Source organism: Aplysia californica, unplaced genomic scaffold, assembly GCF_000002075.1.
Source record: "Aplysia californica isolate F4 #8 unplaced genomic scaffold, AplCal3.0 scaffold01102, whole genome shotgun sequence".
In the NCBI taxonomy this organism is placed as follows: domain Eukaryota; kingdom Metazoa; phylum Mollusca; class Gastropoda; order Aplysiida; family Aplysiidae; genus Aplysia; species Aplysia californica.
In genome coordinates, this window is record NW_004798372.1 from 66227 (window position 1) to 84682 (window position 18456).

Genomic DNA, 18456 nt, shown 5'->3' on the forward strand with positions numbered 1-18456 from the left:
CCCCTATTTGCCTGAAATAGAGTAGGAAAATGGTAACACTCAGGCAGAAATAAAAGAAGCAGACCACCCCAAGTGACAATGAACCATACTCGTCAAAGAGAAACACGACCAATTGGCATCTCGGGTCATTGCAGAAGAAAAACTAATTGGTAGAAATGAAACAAAATGATGAAAACTGAATAGACGAAGATAAAATTTTATTTTGGTAAAAAACCGATCCAGTCCTGTGAAACAAAAGTGAGGACTCGAAAAACATAATATTCAAATTGTAAAGCAAACATAAGTACACGAGGTACGATATATAAACACCATTTTGCTAGATAGATGATCAAAAGAAACTGAAAACCCTTGTAAATTTCACAACAGAGAGTGGAAAGTATTCCTGTTGTCACTCTGAGACAGCAAGATTTCCATTTCTTTCCCAAACCCTTTGAATCTATTCAGGTAGTCTTTTCCTCACAGCTCCTCTCATCTTTCATGGTAACTTAACAGACTCTGCAGCAAAATCTGCATGTAAACAAAACAACACGGCACCAGGCATACCTGGTACATACATAAATGACGTGCACCAGTTTTCTTCATAGTGTGTCCATCACAGTATAAGCTGACAGCCTCGCGGCGCTTGCAGGTTGAGTTGAGGTGACTTTGTCTGACAGGAGTAACGGAATCCGCCTATTGTACATGTCCTGTTAGTCAACAACACCAGCTGTGGTCATATTTTGTCCAAGCAGTTAAGTCCAATCCTCTATATTGATGCTTGTTCTATGATCTTTTTCTAAAAGCAAGAAAACAGGAGAAAGGGGAATTTAAAATACATTTTAGAAAAAAATTTAATTCAACTCTCTATTTTATAGCCTGTAGTGGAGTGGTATGTGGAGATAAGTACATGGTGGTGTCTTAACTACTATGTTATCAAATAAAACATGGGGCATATGATACAGGCTGAAATTTACCAATCTTGGTAGAAGTAGAAGCAATCTGAGTCAACCTTCAGGCGTCATGTATTTTGAACATTCTGACAAACATTTTCTTTTCCAAATAATAATGGCACAGTTCTATGGACAACAGAAAAGTAAGGATCCAGCTCAAAATCATGAATATCATGGGTCTATAGAAATACTGAAAGGAGACACTTGCTTTCCTAAATAATATTAGTGAATACTTTCTTTAAAAATATTTACTGCGCTCATGACATTGTTTTCTCGAGTGTCTTCAACAGTGTCATGTCAAATAATATATAATATATTTTGTATACTGTGGTGTGTACGCATGTTATCACAGTAAAGATAATTAAATTTTTTTTTTGCAATTTGCTCAAATGTTTACATGTAAAATATATAGTTTTTCTTTACATTGATTTAATTCATGCCTGTTTCATTTTTTTTATAAGTGCCCTTCTCTAGTAGTAGTAGGGGAATGCACGACAGCATGAAAGAAACATTCCCACATGAAAGCACTTAATAAGTCTTTAGTGAGTTTAGTAATTATTAACTTTGAGCCTGAATGAAATGTATAATATTCTGAAAGTGAAGCTGTTATTTTACAATCTCAAAGAAAAAAATCATACCTTTTGCTTATTTCATACTTGCATAAAGCATCTGAACAAATTCATTTTGATAATAAAATCTCTTTCAGTTCATACAAAGATATACTAGTACAACCCAATGTTTATTTATCAACTGCAGCCATGTCAGAGGTAAGAGTCTCTTACTTATGAACAGCAAAATTATCAACATTTGAATGAACTATTTCAGGACATTGTCACTGCTCAATATGGAATTTTACGCAATATATTTTCCTTTTTATATTTCATTTATATTCTATTTTTTACACTTTATTCTGAGCATCTTTTTGTGATTAGACTATTGCGTATAAAGAAATAAAATGGTCCTTTTAAAGTGAATTATTATTTTTCTGCACATCCTTCCATTGTTTCTGTCAAAATGACAATTTTAAGGTTCAAAATCATTCCTGCTAATTTTGAAAAGATTCCCGTTCTCAAAGCACCAATTTTAAAACAGTTTACACTTTACTGCTTGAAACAAGCCTGATGGTACAGGGCAAAGTAAAGCACAAGAATGCTACACCAGTGAAGTCTGCTTAAATCGAAATCTGCGGGACCACCAGCTTCTCTTCGCTTTAGTCAGGTTTTCAATTTAGAGAGATTGCTCAAATAAGCAACAACAAAATATTGGAGATTTTATTTTCTTTCATTTCACTACTATTTTCAGATTACAACGGTCAGTTTAAGTTGTTGTCGTTGCTATCGTCTAGCAACAGCTGGACTCTCGCCCTTCTGTCCAATGCCATGATAAGTGTAGGTTTGCTACATTTGCTGTAATGTTCCGTAGAGTGTGTTATCAATGTTAGGTCTTGGAGGAAGAAGTGCAGCGCTGATGTTATTTAGGGCCGTACAGTGGAAAAGGTCAGATTAAATAAATTCTAGTGTATATATATACTGAGCTCCACTCACACCAGTGAGCTTGTAACACTGAAGAAAATCAAAAGGACACTTCTCAACACTATAATCCATCATGCTGGCACATTATATGGTCGCTTTTAAGCACAAGTGACCTATCCCGAAAAATGCTGTTTCGAGAAAATTGAAGGTAAATTTTTGCCCCTTGTTTATTTTCTTTCTAAAAGACAAGGAAAGTTTTATCTATATCTAAACAAATATATACCTCAAATGCTGAGGTACGAAAGAGAATAACCAAAGCAGTGGGGCAGAGTGAAGATCTACTGACCACAGTGAAGAGACAAAAATAAAAACGGTATGGGCATGTCACAAGATCTACAGGACTTGCCAAAACAATCCTGCAAGGAACCGTACAAGGAAAGAGAAAGAGAGGAAGGCAGAGACGGAGATGAGAGGACAACATTACAGAGTGGACAGGAAAGACAATGGGTGACAATCTGAGGAAAGCAGAGGACAAAAAAAGATGGTGAGAGTGAGAGCTGGTTTTCAGATGCAGTGGTGCCCCCACGGTTGCCCCAACCATGGATAGAAGAAGAAGAAGAAACAAATATACACACCAAGGAAACCAAACTCAGGGATGCCAAATGAATTTTGAAAAAAACAAACTGAAAATAGGCGGAGCATCAGACCTCACCTAAAACGAACCTTGTAAAATCTTTAAATGAGCAAACAAAAACATTTCTCTTACCATTCTCCTTTCCTTTGCAAGTGTATGAAAAAACCCGGAAAAAGCTGGAGAAACCGGAGATTTGGCATCCCTGCAAACTTCTCCTAGAGGTAGGGCAATGCCCACTTTTGGCACAGGTCAAGATTTCTAGAAACCCCTGAAATCTGGGTTGGCCCGCTTGTCCTTAAAAGCAACCATATGTCCGAATCAAATCAGAGCTCTGCTCTATCGGTACTTGGATGAGTAGAAACTTTATTGTCATGGATTTCTCTCAATATTGTCCATCAGGTAAATCCTACACTTTGTAAGAGGTCATTGATCATTGTAAAGATTTAATGCCTCTTTCCACACTGTGTTAGGTAATCTAAAAGGCTGGACCTCTGAATTTTATGTCTATCTCCAATAGGAGCAAACCAAAAGGGTGGAGAGCCGTAAAAACTTCCCAAAACAATTCAAAACCAGATCATCCCGCTGGGGATTCGAACCAGGACCATCCACACCATCGTCCAGCATAACAGCAACTGAAAGGCTCCAATGGAACTATGTTATAAAACCTAGAAGGTTGAATCTGATGTCTTGTGTGAGAAAAAAGCTTAAAAAACAAGTTCACTTTAGACACAATTTGAATTTTTTCCTCAGTGAGCACTGCACCTCATTCTATCTTTTTGGGAAAGAGCTAAAGAAAAAATAAAATATCACACTATTTATAGCTCAGTGAGACTTGCACCTCATTTTGTCTTTGCAGGAAAAGAGAAAAAGATAAAATAAATTATCACACTCTGTATAGCTCAGTGAGACTTGCACCCCATTTTGTCTTTGCAGGATAAGAACTAAAGATAAAATAAACTATCACACATTTATAGCTCAGTGAAACTGGCACTTCATTCTATCTTATCGGGAAAGAGCTGAAAAAACCCCCAACCCAACTCATATTCATTTATGACATGCTTTACCTAAGGGAGACCTGCGCTTCATTCTATCTTTTCTTGGAAGAGCTATAAGAACATAATCATTTAAGACACCATTCGTACCTTGCTGAGATCTTCACCTCATTATATTTTATTTTTTCTTAACTTTTGGAACAATAAGATAAGATATTACTTTATTATCCCATAGGGAAACTTTTCTTGGCTGTAAAGTAAAGTTGTTCCGGCATCCGATCCGGACATTGGGGATTGCCTTGTTAGTGAGACAACTTCCTGGGCCTTCGACATAGTATGATAGGATGGCCAGTTCCTTTCCACGCCGCCTTTACTTCCCCAACTCGAAGTCAGGTACCCATTTCTGCTGGATGGGCAGGAGGGGGCAAAAAAAATCGGTGTCCGAAACGAGACTCGAACCCGGACTTTCCGCTTCGGAGACGAGCGCACAAACCGCTCTGCCACCGCACCCTCTTTCTTGGCTGTACAGGACAGTAAAAACACATGCAGGTATACATAAAAAATCTAAAATAGCCCGCCTAATAAAGGAAATGAAAAGACGACTCACCTTGATGAAAGACAGGGAATTGGTGGCTTGAAGTCCCAAGCTGCGCAACACAACTAGTGGAGTGAACTCTGTGCTATAGAGACGCTGCAGTCCATCAATGCTGAGCATGACTGGGACATTGTGCCTTTGACGCTCCGACTCGTACCGCAAAAGAGGAGTCAGGGAACCTGGGAACAGAGAGTTTGGTGGGGGGTGGGGGTAGTAAAAATCTTGTAATCTGCCAGGATTCAAAATAAAAATGATAACAATGTTTGTGTCGGGGACATGCAAAAAAGGTAGACAGTTAAGTGGAAAGGAGTTTGAAAGCAATCTGCATAATTATGTTTGAGTTTGGTGATTTAGGAAGAGAGAGATTCAATGAGGAGGGTTTGGGGTGGGGTGGGGTGGGCTGAAAAGGAGGGGGGGGGGGTATTTTAGTTGTCTTGATTCATAATGATAATGATGTGAGACAAGGAATAGGAGAAGAGACAGTAGAGTGATTGGGGGGGGGGTATTGGGGTTTGATTGTAGCCTACAATGATTCAACATCTAGGAAAAGACAAGAGTGGGGGGGAGGGGGGGGGTTCTGTTTTAGTCTGCCAAGATTCGCAATGATAATAATTATAATGCTCGAGTCAGGGAGCTTGGGGAGAGAGGGGGGGGAGAGACAGAGAGAGACAGAGAGAGAAGAGGGATGAGATGGGGGGGGGGGGTTCGTTTGCAGTTTACCACTATTCTGCAGGAGACAGAGGTAAGCCAAGTATAACTTACTTAGGGAGAATCTGAACAGACATGTGACAGGAAAAGACCTGTATAGATCTAATACAAGTTAAGGTTATTTGAGAGCATCTGAATATGAGTAGGAAAATGGATGGTGAACCATGACTGTCAATGTCTGTTTCAAATACAGCACTTGAGGAAGAAGAATGATGTTTGAGTTAAAAGAAGTATGTCGACACAGTAACAGCTATTCGACACAGTAACAGCTATTCAGTGCAAAGAAAAAGTCAAACAGACAGACAACAAACATCAGACAACAAACATCAGACAACAAACATCAGACAACAAACATCAGACAACAAACATCAGACAACAAACATAAAAGGAAAAAAAAGAGCAGGACCCACCAGAAGTGGCGTCCAACCACCTGCAACTTGGAGGTCCTCAAAGCATATTGCTCATATTCATGAAAGATTAACTGATTTTAATTCTGGCGCTTAATCGAAAGTCGAAGAAGAATAGGCCTGTTAAGCTGACTGCCCAGGTCTAATTTTGAGGGGATTCTCCTTATAAAGCTGAAGATTCTCAGTACAAAAACATTAGAGTATCTTCGAAAATTGCATGAGTCAGCCTAAGAGGCAAGGCACATAAACATTATGGGAGGAAAAAATCTGACACACACTTAAAAATCAGTAGCTTAGTCAATTGAAGAATCTACATTCTACTGCCCTTGAGAACTAGCGTGAGAAGGAGAAAAATGAGGAGAAAGAGGTTGAAAAGAAGAAGAACAACAACAAGAATAGTAAGACTTCACTTAGGTCCCAGACATTTTTACAAACCTGGGTCCGCGCCAGACCGCACTGCTTCTCCCAGGACCTCGTTGAGACATTCCACGTCACCAAAGCCAAGGTTGACTCCTTGACCAGCCAGGGGATGGAGACGGTGGCCGGCATCGCTAGGGGGAAATGTACAGGGTTATAGACAATTACAGATACTCAAGACTGACGGAACTGTTGGCATTACACTGTTTTCAGCAACAACCTCACCACATCTGTAACTTTAGTTTTAGTAAGAGTTTTACTGCACTTACAACACAACTAGGTCATGTAAGTGCCAAAGATTAGAGGTGTCACTAGAGAGCAATATATATATAAATCCAAAGAAAAAAAGGAAAGGGATAAGGATCATAGATGTTTGATAGAAAAGAAGGAGCAAACCACACCACAGCATTGCCAACCAACCACATCTGTAATATTACCATACATTTTGTTGTTGATAGCAACAGCTGTACTAGTTTTCTGTGATTCTTCATTTCCTTACTGACTTGTGCTTTTTTTTTTATCGGTAGATAAAACTAAGATTTCAATATCCTTCACTAGATTTTTCACCCACAAATGTGACAGTATCCGATTGACTGAGCTGTGGTGGTAATGTGACATAGCATTTTTAAAGAGACAATAAAAGACCTTAATGTAGGTTAGATCTTACCTACCAGAAGATCAGGGGAGTGACTGAAAGAGCCAAGGAGTAGCAGTAGAAAAGCTGCAGAAAGAGTCAGGAGCCCAAAGGAAGAGTCAAAGGAGGTGAGGGGGTGGGGGCAGAAAGTGGAGACTAAAGCAGATGACAGAACATTATTAGAGAGCAGGAAAAGAGGTGAAAAAAGGAAATTTTAGAGAAAAACATTTTCCGTCGCTCTCCGGATTTGAACCCGAAACCTATTGAATGAGAGGCAAACAGCGTAGCACCTTAGCCTCTAAACCACGAGAGCCCTGCCCCCAAGACAACTTTTTCAAAGAAAGTGGAATTGGACACAATGCCATCACGACAACACAGAGGGACTCACCCGATGAGAGCCACCCGTGACTGGACATACTGTGAAGAATGAATCAGTTTCAGTGGGAAAGCTGCTCGGGATCCTTCCTGCACATCAATGACTGTTGGGGGCAGCTGTCGTGATGGGTCACTGTCTGAGAATGAAATGAAAAGAAAGAACTCAAAATTGATTTGTCTTATTCTCTGAGGGGCCATTTGTTTCACAATGATAGGCATAATAATCAGAAGAGACATACTTGTCTAGGGGAAAGGCATAGAATTCGCAATCAGAAGTTTGTGGATATGATTCTAACCTTAGCCAGAGAGCATATTATCCTGTCCTCAGAGAAAGTTGCATTTGAAAATGGCAAAAGTTGCAAAAAGTTGCAAGAAAAATCAACAAAAGTTGCAAGGAAAGTTGCAAGATGTGTATAGCTAAAATGTCATGGAATTATTTGAATACATTTTTGGTATGTTCATTGCAATCAAAGTAACCAACGTGAATTTTGTTAGATCAAAATCAAAAGTTAAATGTGAATGTCTACCGTACCAAAAAAAAAACACCAAAAAAACCGAAAAAAAACCCAACTGCATGGAGGTTGCATAGACTTGTACATGTGTCAGGTTCTTAAATTTAAACTCTCGCTGACGTATGGCAGGTGTGACCAGCACGGTTTGGGGGCTGTTCAAATATAATCGTACACCTTTTTCAGGATTTTTGCCCCCCCCCCCCTCCCCCCTCCTTTACACTTTTCTTACATTTTCCTCCTCCCCCCCCCCCAATCCCGTAATACTTATAAATAATATGACATTTTATATTGCGCAATCTGTGTTACAATCATTAATTGGTAGTCTTTACTTTTACACAATAGTACTCATGAAAAATATGCATACACACATGTGACATAATAATTAAATATGGTATAAGCGAAACTTTTCCGGAAAAATTTTTAAGTGAATAGCAGACTTTACTCTTTTTTATGTCATGTTTTGTTTTAAAAAATGTATGTTGTCATACATTATTTTCCTTGTTATTTTTTCACCTTACAAAAGTGTAATATTACATTGGTTCAGGACCCCCCCCCCCCCCCTCTTTCTTACATTTTTCTTTAACAGGAGTCAAGACCCCCCCCCCCTTTAGGCCTTTTACAGGCATAAGATTATATTTGAACGACCCCTTTCCTTTAGGGGTTTTCTGGATGAATCGATCCATGTCTAGATCTACCCTCCTGGCCTAAGATTTAAAGTCTTTCACAAATTTTTATAATAAATCTCATTAATTCTATTCATTAATTTAATGGAGACATGATATGTTAATGGCATCATGTCGGGGAACTTATTACAAGCAAGTACATTCAGAATTTATTATTTTAAAAAAATCTCCTTCGAGTCTGAAACATTGCACATCATCGGAAGATAAGAATCATTAAGTCATTATTACCTGGAAAGACATTCTGTACAACTGTCTTGAAAGCCTCCAGCATCTGACCAGCTAAAGGATTCTTCTCTCTCTCATGCCACTATAAAGGGGAAAAAAGAAAAAAAGTCACTCATTTAAACAATTTTACAATTTAGTTTGCAACTAGCTGTGATGGTTTGAATCAATTCCTGTACATCAAAAACATCATATACATGCTCCAACACAAGAGACATTGTGGCGATCAGAGGGAGAGACACTATGTATTTGGGAACTAAAGACAAGAAAAAAAGAAAAGAGAATTCCATTGATCCTAGAGCAAAGGCTTAAAAAAAAAAGACATATTAGATAATTAATGTAAAACATCCATTAATCTTCATACTTCTGCTGCATACAAATGAAAAATTAAATCAAGAAGTTTCCTACAAATTGTCTTTTAAATTATGAGGCTCTATATATTTAAGACTTTCTTCAAAAAGATAAAGTGCTGTTGCGACAAGGAGGCTATCAAGAGTTTTGGGGTTTTTAATAAAAATTTGTCAACATAATTATACAGAGTTAAAACAACAGAAGCCAATGTATATAATAACAGAGGAAGAAAATAAAAAGACACTAGAAGTGGCTTCTACCCAAATGTCAAAACAGAATTGCAATAAATACTCAAAAATAGAAAATAACTTAAATGATACTCAATACAAAAACAGAGGCACAAATCATACTGTTGCCCTTGTACCTAAGAGTTCAATGTCCCCAAAGTCCTTGATTTTTAGACAAGACAGGGACTTTAAAAGGATCCCACAATATCAACTGAGCCAACAGAATAATTGTCTATTAAGTCTAAAGCAACGTTAGCAAAAATTATATAAAAATGTGAGGATTTGCCCAAAAAGTCACAACGTGGAAACGATACATGGAATAAGGTCAAATACTGAATAAAGTGAAATAAGAAATCAAATATATACAAAACCTGTAATAAACATAGAAGAAATCAACATACCAAAGCATCGTTGACAGCATCGACAAAGCTGTCTGCTGGGATCTGTTGGAGATGTTTGGCATCTTGTGGAGTGGTGGTCCATACAAGTGATGACAGCTTGTCACTCAGCTGACAGACAGTGAGGTATACAAAGAAAAATTATGTGAGGCAGATATGTAGAGTGGTGACAGAAAGATTAAGAATGCAGGATAGTCCAATGCAGTTTTTAGTTTTGTTTTGGTCAGTGTTTTACGGCGCTTGCAACTGCATTAGTTCATACGAGTTTGCGGGACACATTCGACATTTTTAGCTTGGTAGGAATTAATTTTGAATTTTGCTCGGGTGGCGGCCCAAGCTTACTTTTCTTGATTTTTGACCACCAAAAGATCTTTAATGTGCACAACTTGCACATGGGACCTCAGAGATATTTGGCCCTTATCTGCGAAGGCTAGTTGTTAGATCTGACCTAAGATCAGGGGTATGGCTGAAAGACAGTAGTAAGAAGGAGCCAAGGAGTAGCAGTAGGATGGCTGCAGATAGAGTTAGGAGCCTAGAGGGGGGTGGGGGCAAAGGAAGTGAGGGAGGTGGGGTCAGAAAGTGGAGATGAAAGCAGATGTCAGAACGTTGTTAGAGAGCAAGAAAGAAGGTGAAAGGAGAAAATTTTGGAGAAGAAAATTTTCCATCGCTGTCCAGATTCAAACCTGGGTCCTATTGAATGAGAGGCGAACACGGTAACCTCTCGACCACAACAGCCCCCGTCCAATGCAGAAAATTATGTCAACATAGTAATAGTCATAAATGTTGGATAAAAAAAAAAAGACAACAAGCAAAAAGCGACAGCCGAAGAGAATAAAAATAAGACAACCAAATAGCTTCTGGCCAACCATCTATAGCAGAGTATGGAATACACTAACAAAATAACAGACAGATGTAAGACAAACCTGTTACAAAAAGCATAGAAGCTTAAAATTTTTTGAACAATTTGTTATTTCTCTTCAAATCCAGACAGTATCAATTCATGAATATAACTTCAGATAATTTTGTTATAAATCTTGTAAGATTTACCAAAATAAAAAGGCAAAAATCTGAAAGCCTCAGTCTCTCCTGTCTCCTTTTCCACTTCCAAACTCTTTTCACTTTTAAAAATTAAAGGGCCACACATATATTCACTTTCAGTTGGCTCTTAGGCTGAAGTTCCTAGACAATGATTACCTTTGAATGCTTATAACTTATTGCTGCAAGTGAACCACACATTGCCTCAAACAGATGTCTAAAAAATAAAAGTTAGCATTGATTAACTTAACAAGTCACAAAAACAAGGACAAAAAAAAATATAGCTAACCGGTAGAAGAGCAATAGGACCTGTAGGGAGGAACCTCTGCCACGCTGTGTTGTTCAGAGTTGTCTGCAATGGGAAAGAGAAAAAGGCTTCAATTTCACAGAGTAATTTCCCAGATATAACTAGATCTATTTATACCAATCAACAAAAGGTAGCCACAGAGAAAATCCTGTACTACAGCACACCTGTAAAATGAGTCAGTCCTTAGTATTAACTGCCGCACTACATCAGAAAAATTGGGAAAGGCCAGTATCTTAAATAATCATCTCTCAGCTACTATGTTAACCCTAAGGACCTGGGATCACCCCTGAGCAACTACCCCTGTACCGTTCTGTACACCAAAAGAATTCTGTTTGTTTTGGAAAGTGTTTTATGGTGCTCACAAGAGCATAAGGTCATATGATACATATGCGTGCAGGATACATTAAACATTTTCAGTTTTGTAGGAATTAATGTTGAATTTTTGCCAGAGGACGACCAAAGCCTACTCTTATCGATTTGAACCACCAAGAGATCTTTAATGTGTTTAACTTGCACACGCAACCTCCGAGATTTTTTGGCCTTAGATCTTACCTACCCTAAGATCGGGGGTGCAGCTGAAAGACAGAGGTGAGAAGGAGCAAAAGAGTAGCAGTCGAAAGGCTGCTGACAGAGTCACAAGTGCAAAGGAGGGGGCAATTGGGGGAGAGGAGTGGGGGCAGAAATTGGAGATGAAAGCAGACGACAGAACATGGTTAGAGAGTAGGAAAAGAGGTGAAATGAGAAAAATTTGCAGAACATTTTCTGCCTCGTCAGGTTTTGGACCCGTCACATATTAAATGCAAGGCCAACACCGTAACTTCTGGACCAGGAGAGCCCCCTCAAAAGGATCCCTCAACATACACCACTGTTTATCTTGCAGTTGACACACTGGAGCTCAGGAACACAGGTCCTTTAGACTTAAGGGGCTCAGAACTTAATCATCAGCAACTGAACCATTATAATAATAATAATAGATAGCATTTGTATAGCGCATATCCCCACTCAGCAGAAGGCTCTATGCGCTTTACACTATATTATTACCCCAGCAGACCATAGAACACTCCGAAACATTCTCAGCTTCCCGGGAAGCATACAGTGCGAGCAGCCGATTAAGCGTTCAAACACTAACAAACTGACCAGATCTTTCGCTGTCTATAGCCGGGAACCCATTCCCACCTGGGTGAAGTGAGAAAAATTCGTGTAAAGTGCCTTTCCCAAGGACACAACGTCGGGCCCTTGATGGGATTCGAACCCACGACCTTACGGTTGCGAGTCCGAGAGCCTAACCACTAGGGCAACAGTACTGCAAAGTCTTTATGGGATCTGATGAATCATATTAACAAACCCTTCATAACAAAGATTTTTAGCAGCTTAGTTTAGATTAAAAGATGGCCACTTACATCCCCTAATACTAATGTGGCAACCACTGCTGTCTGTTTGTAATCCCGTGTCATGGTATGGAAACCTGCTGCATCACGCACCGCCGAGTTCATGCCATCAGCACCAATCTGCAGAAGAAATTACAAAGTCTTTATCCCTAACTGCAAATTCAAACATGCGTCAAAGACAGTAAAAAATTATCTTTAAAATTTGACATCATTCCTGGAGCTGGACATTCTAAAGGTGACATCAGAGTGTAATTTCCATTAACATTAAAAACCTCCATTCTTTTAAAAACTAGTATAACTTACAACTGTGAAAAGTAAGGGTATTTTCTTAAAGGGATGTCAGAAGTGTAATTTTTCTTCAATACTACAATCATCTTTTATCATGGAAATTTAAGAGCTACAGCTTCATCTTCAACTACTCAAAGTTCTTTATCACTGATTTCAAGTCAAACTATACTAAAACACACAAAGTATGTTTTGTCTTCACAAAATAAGGACAACTTTAATACAGACATCTTTAACTGACATTACTAAAGATTATGGCAAAACTTTCTGTTATGAGACCAACCCAAAACGTTATTGTGTTATTTTCCAATAATATGGTAAAACCTGACAACTTGCCAACAGGTGTGTCTCATGACATAATTGCTGCAGAAAAAATGACAACAAAAACAGACAACAAATGACGAAACCTAACCAGCAGTTTTGTCCTCAGTTCGGACCCATCACTGAGCTGTAGTCCCACATAAGGTAATTTGATGTTGTCTTCTTCTTTGCCTGGCAGACTGAAGGTTTCCACCTTTGTGCCGTAACGGATTTCCACTCTGTTGCCCTGAGCTTTGAGGGCTCGCATGATACCCGCAAGAATAACGTCATTCTCTACAATGTACGCCAGGCTGTCAGTCATGTCTGGATTGTTGAAGGTGATCAGCGAATCGGAGCAAGACTCCCAGACCTAAAAACACAAATGTCGTTACATTTTCTTGTCTTACCGACAAAAACACACATGAATAATAGTTAAGGTTAAAAAGCACTTGTAACCCAATTGACAACAGACTCGCCCACATTTACAATTCCATCCACGTGGAGTAAACTACTGAAGTGAGAGTAAAAAGTTCACTTTTTTAAAAAACAAATTGAGGGCTGCGAAAATCAGAGATGCTGTATTGTTTTTCAAGCTGTTTTGGTTTATTATATGCAAATTCAACATTTACTTTTATAGTGGTGCTGTCAGGTGACTCAGTTATCAGATACTGTGAAGATATTACCTTCAGATATAAATCATGGGGCACATTTGCTGAGCCATCCAGTATTCTTTAGAACAGGAGACTATGGATTTTTCATCAACAAGTTCTTCATGATGTCTCAATGACTCAGTGGTTCACAAAAATAACAGTCTTTTCTGTTTCTTCCTTGCTCATTCCTATAAAAATGAATGGTATCATCTCGTCAGTAAAATCTGTTGCGCTAGATTTATGGGCCGCTTATGGGTATATTTTTTAAAATGCTATTTTGTGCTAATTTTTTTAAGATTGATAAGTTTTTCAGAAGCAATAATTAAGATGACATTCACTTCAATTTAGGCATTTAGACTGCATAAAAGATGTTTCAAATTGATTCCATAACAAATGTGTCATGACACAGTGGAATCAGGCACTCGTCAATTTTGGGGCATAAGGAGTTATTGGTATCATCTTAAAGCTTGTTTATTTGCCTTGCTTTTGACGTAAACAATATCCACAAATATTTATCTTGGATACAAGTCATGATATTGGCGATTGAAGGAAGTGGGGGTCATCCAGTTTCAGAGGTGAAATTAGCGAGAAAATTGCCGCTTAATGGGCATGAAAGGTGTTAAGCCAAAAAAACACAAATTCAATTAAAATTCCCAAACCTGCAAAAAAATGCCAGTTTCTTAACTTCCAATATTTTAAGGAGTGCTTGATTTCACCACACTGCCTCACAAATGATAATGAGAGATCTTATTCTGCACTGATCATTTCCTCATGGTCAACTTATGTGGTTCCCAAGTTAAGATTTATTCCTTTTCAATAAGGGCGGGCATGAGATGAACCGAGTACTCGTTTCTCGCGAGAAATGCCCTTCCCGTCGCTGCCCGGCACTAAACTACTGCCCGGTACCGAGAAGTGATACTGCTCGTTGGCTTGACATAACGAGTGACAGTAACGAGAGTGAGAGAGTGAGAGGCGAGAAATGACACGCAGACAGTGCCACCCATCACCGTGCCGTCCTGTGTGTGAAACTGAAAGGGAGGGGAGAGGGTGGTGAGATGAGGTGAGTGGGGAGTTGATCAGGGCCTAGGCCTAGATCTCCCTACCTTCCTTCACCACCTGTGCCTGTGCAAGAGGGCTAGCCTAGTTTAGATCCCCGCCACGACCGGCCTTCTCGCTAAGCGAGTTGCCCGTCGAACGGCGCAAGAAGAGAAATCTCGGCCACCGCCAGCCTTCTCGCTGAGCGAGTTGCTCGTACTACGGTGCGAGAAGAGAAATTGGTCACGAGACGAGAAGCATTTCTCGGGACCGCCGGCGAGAAGTAGGTCAGCTTCTCGGTCTTCTCGCTCAGGAAGGAAAAAGCGCTTCCCGCCCGTCTCTACTTTTCAAACAACTGACAATAAGGCAGAATATAAAAAAAAGGATATATCTTCACTGTCACAAGAAAAATGAGTAACTTTGAAGCTGTCTAACAGGGTACGTTAAAAATTCTTTTTTTTTGTTGACAGGGACAATATTTCTTTAAAGGAGACAAAATTGAAGAATGAAATTGTTTACCTGCATCCTGAGCACGGGATGATATCTCAAGGCCTCTATTTCTTGCCAAGCACCAAAACCTTACAGAAGAAAATTTCAAAAAATGTTGGGATCTCAAAGTTGACTTTAATAAAGACCGTAAAGGAGACTTTACATCAAGAATTATAAGAAAATGTTCCAATTATTAAGTTTTGATTGGTCCTTAAAATGTTGTGAACAAAACCCATGGGAAAACTTCATTTCCACAGATATAGCAAAATCAGCTATACTAGCTCCTCAAATTAGTGCTATAATATAACTATCTTTTCCTTAAAATTGGGTCAGGTAAAAAGAAACCAGATAACAAAAGAATTGCAGTAAGTACACGAGTACAAAGAAAATAGAAAAGTAGTAGGCTAAAGCTGCAAACACTGGTCTTCTCTCAAAAGTATAAGATTCTTAACAACGTAGATAAACATCAAAACTACGTTCCAGTCTTGGCTAAATAATTCTAAGAAAAAAAAATTACAAGAATCTCTGACTTACTCTCCAGCAGTCGCCTTGTGGAAGGGCTAAGGGCACAAGTTCTGTTACTGTAAGAATTTGGCAGCACATAGTCTCCCTTGTCTTTGCTTGCTTCTAAAAGGACAATTCTTTTGTTCTTAAGCATTTTGTTGTTTCCTGGAATAAACAAGTTGCACAAGGATCAGACTAAAGTGTATTCTAAAAACATAGCCTTGCCTACAATTATATTTAGTTTGAAATTTGAGAGACTCATCTCAAATATGGGTTTTATTCTCGCGAGATTCTGGGGAAAGCTTTCAACTCATTACACCCGAAGCAGCGACTCAGTCGTCACTGGCCGAATGCGCTTTCTGCGAAGGGGTAACTCAGTTGTCATTTTCCGTATGGACTTATTAACCGTATCCGTACGCCCTGGGGTCATTTTGTACCCCGGGTTGTATTCTTCCCATTAACAATACTTCTAGTGCGAAGATCTCTTTCAAACTTTCAGTATTTCTCAAAAAATTATTTTGACAGACTGCTATGCAAAGTGTACAAATCAGATTAACGAGTAAATTTCCTCTATGGAAAGTGGTGGCACAGAATTCCCCATGTCGTATGGATACGATAGTAAAACACGAAGTACGGATACGGGTAAACAGTTCTTTCTGCTATTTTCTAAAGGCCTTCCAGAATTTCTTCAGATCAACTGGTTTTTCAGTTTTAAGAGGTTTCTCAAATTGTGATTTATCACTGTGCTCGGATTATTTATGTCATGTTCAGTTTAAGCAGACTCCACTGTAGGTTATATCATACCCAGCTGAACAGTTTTCTGACAGGAGTCAAGCAAGGGGCACTATTACTGTTTTTCTCCTCCAGCAATGCCTGTAACATGATGCCTTTACAATTAGGCGAAGGTCTCAATCCGAATTTTGAATCATTAACTTCTCAGATGCCATGATGGCAAGGGTCACTAAGGTCTACAAAAAGACCTAGAATCTCGGCTACTCTGATAGGGTGTCCAGGCACCCTTTAGTTAACCATTGCACCTGAACAAGATTTACAAGGTTGGTTTTTTTTCTGTAATCGTGAGATCAAACTGCACCGCAAATCACCTATTACATCTAACTTACTGATAAAATTATGGCCTGGACACCCTAACTATATAATACATTTTTAGGTTGAGCAAATAAAAGTAGCAAAGCGAGAGGATTTTTTTCAATATTATTATTATGCTGTGCTGATTGGTTTATGTGATAGACACTGGTGTGCAGATACCAATAATTTTGAAATTTTGAAAATCGGTTAATAATTAACTTTTTAATGAATTTTTTTATGTCTTAAGTTAAAAAGTAGCCTTTTTGGTACTTTTTTGCACATAGGACATGATAGAAGAAATATAGGCCGAGGGTGTTGACCTGTTTTTAGTCCTTCTCAAACAGAAAAGAGTATCAACTTTGAACTAACCGACTTACAGCAATGAAACTTGGTACCTTACAATAACTTTTTATGCCGAACGCAGTTGTGAGAACGGATTTTATGTGTGTATGCATAACTAATTAACATACAATAGCAAATTTATGCAACATCACAGCAAAAATATTTGAAAATTAGCGTAACACGCAATATTTTTCTATCCCATAATTACAAATAATACACTATCCTCTATATTGTAGTGCAGATGTTTATGCCCCCATCAACTTAATTTAGATCATTTAGGAGTCGTGCTGCTTTAACTTTGACCCTGCCTATTAGGGCCAACCTGGGCTGAGAGGGATACAACATCCCAGCAGAAAGACATTAAGCATTAATTGCTCACTTTCCTTGGAACTGTAAACATCTATTTTTGAAAATATCTCTTTCCCATTCTCAGGAAATTTCTCAGCCGCCTAGCGATCACGCGCCTCTTGCGTGCCGGCACCTCGCGTTTGGAATGCGCGATCAAGTTTCTAGATCTAGGGTTTTATCAATGGATGGGTGGTCATTTTAAGTTGGTACAGAAAATCTACTAAACGCAGAGATCTGAAATTTTACAGCAATAAAGAAGACATGTGGGGCGCTTGTGTGGTCGCTATCAACCCGCAGCTCCGCTTAGTTTTCGAACCGCAGAGGAAATTTGCACAAACACGGCAATATCTCCGGTTCTAGTAATCGTTCGGGATTGTACGCTGGCATGTCGTTAGTTTAACCTCTCTTCTGGCTGGTTGCCGAGTTTAATTTATTTTCGTCCAGGAGTTTTCCCGTAACTAAACTTAGAAGAGAGTCACTTCTGATTCCGAGCGTCCCAAAAAATACCCCTCGTGCGGAGGCCGATTTCCGGCCCAAGGCAGGCGCAGCGGGCGATTGGCATTGCTAATTTACTTTACTTTTAATTTTGCTTACACAATGACAATGCTTACATTGTAATACATCTTACAACTTCTCTAGATTTAGATTAGATCTAGAAAATCTAGATATATCTAGATCTAGATTATTAGTCTAGATATATACTGAGATATATATCTAGATATAGATATAGATCTAGATCTAGATTATTGATTATAGAGATATATATATCTATATCTAGACTCTAGCGCTAGCTAGTCTGTAGGGCCTACCCGTGTACTTACCTAACGCGCAGGCCATAGATCCACCAACCATTCCCCCACCAGATATAACAATGTCTGCGTAGTCATTGTCCTGATTAGAAGATGTGGTGGAATACTGAGACTGAAAATGTTGCGAGAGTCGCCGATGTTGCCTTAGATGACATCGAAAGCACCTAGCAGTCAACCTTAACGCCATGTTTATTTTACAGTTATTCCCCTCTATATAAGAACCGCAGATAATTTTTGTTGTTTGTTTTGTGAAGACTAAAATAAAGAAAATTTATTTTTTATTTTTACACACCAATAACTTTATGGCTTTATTTGCACCCAT

General features: G+C 38.9%; 1 protein-coding gene across 1 annotated transcript; it reads right to left on the reverse strand.

Moving 5' to 3' along the window:
• Positions 1-176: 176 nt before the first annotated feature.
• Positions 177-18348, reverse strand: LOC101858078 (ubiquinone biosynthesis monooxygenase COQ6, mitochondrial). The gene is made up of 12 exons (XM_005111692.3): positions 18147-18348; positions 15580-15714; positions 15076-15134; positions 12984-13241; positions 12299-12406; positions 10881-10943; positions 9560-9667; positions 8587-8665; positions 7177-7300; positions 6173-6288; positions 4635-4801; positions 177-775 (listed from the first exon to the last, which is right to left on the reverse strand). The coding sequence occupies exons 1-12, from the start codon at positions 18319-18321 to the stop codon at positions 746-748; spliced, it is 1422 nt and encodes a 473-aa protein (XP_005111749.1). The 5' UTR covers positions 18322-18348; the 3' UTR covers positions 177-745.
• Between the last annotated feature and the right edge of the window lie 108 nt (positions 18349-18456).

Excerpts from the sequence above, each read along its gene's own strand:
- LOC101858078 (XM_005111692.3), bottom strand. The coding sequence starts at position 18,321 with ATGGCGTTAAGGTTGACTGCTAGGTGCTTTCGATGTCATCTAAGGCAA. Across the intron at positions 15,135-15,579 it reads CACAAGGCGACTGCTGGAGA|GTTTTGGTGCTTGGCAAGAA; the intron begins GTAAGTCAGAGA and ends TTCTTCTGTAAG. Across the intron at positions 10,944-12,298 it reads CCACATTAGTATTAGGGGAT|ACAACTCTGAACAACACAGC; the intron begins GTAAGTGGCCAT and ends TTCCCATTGCAG.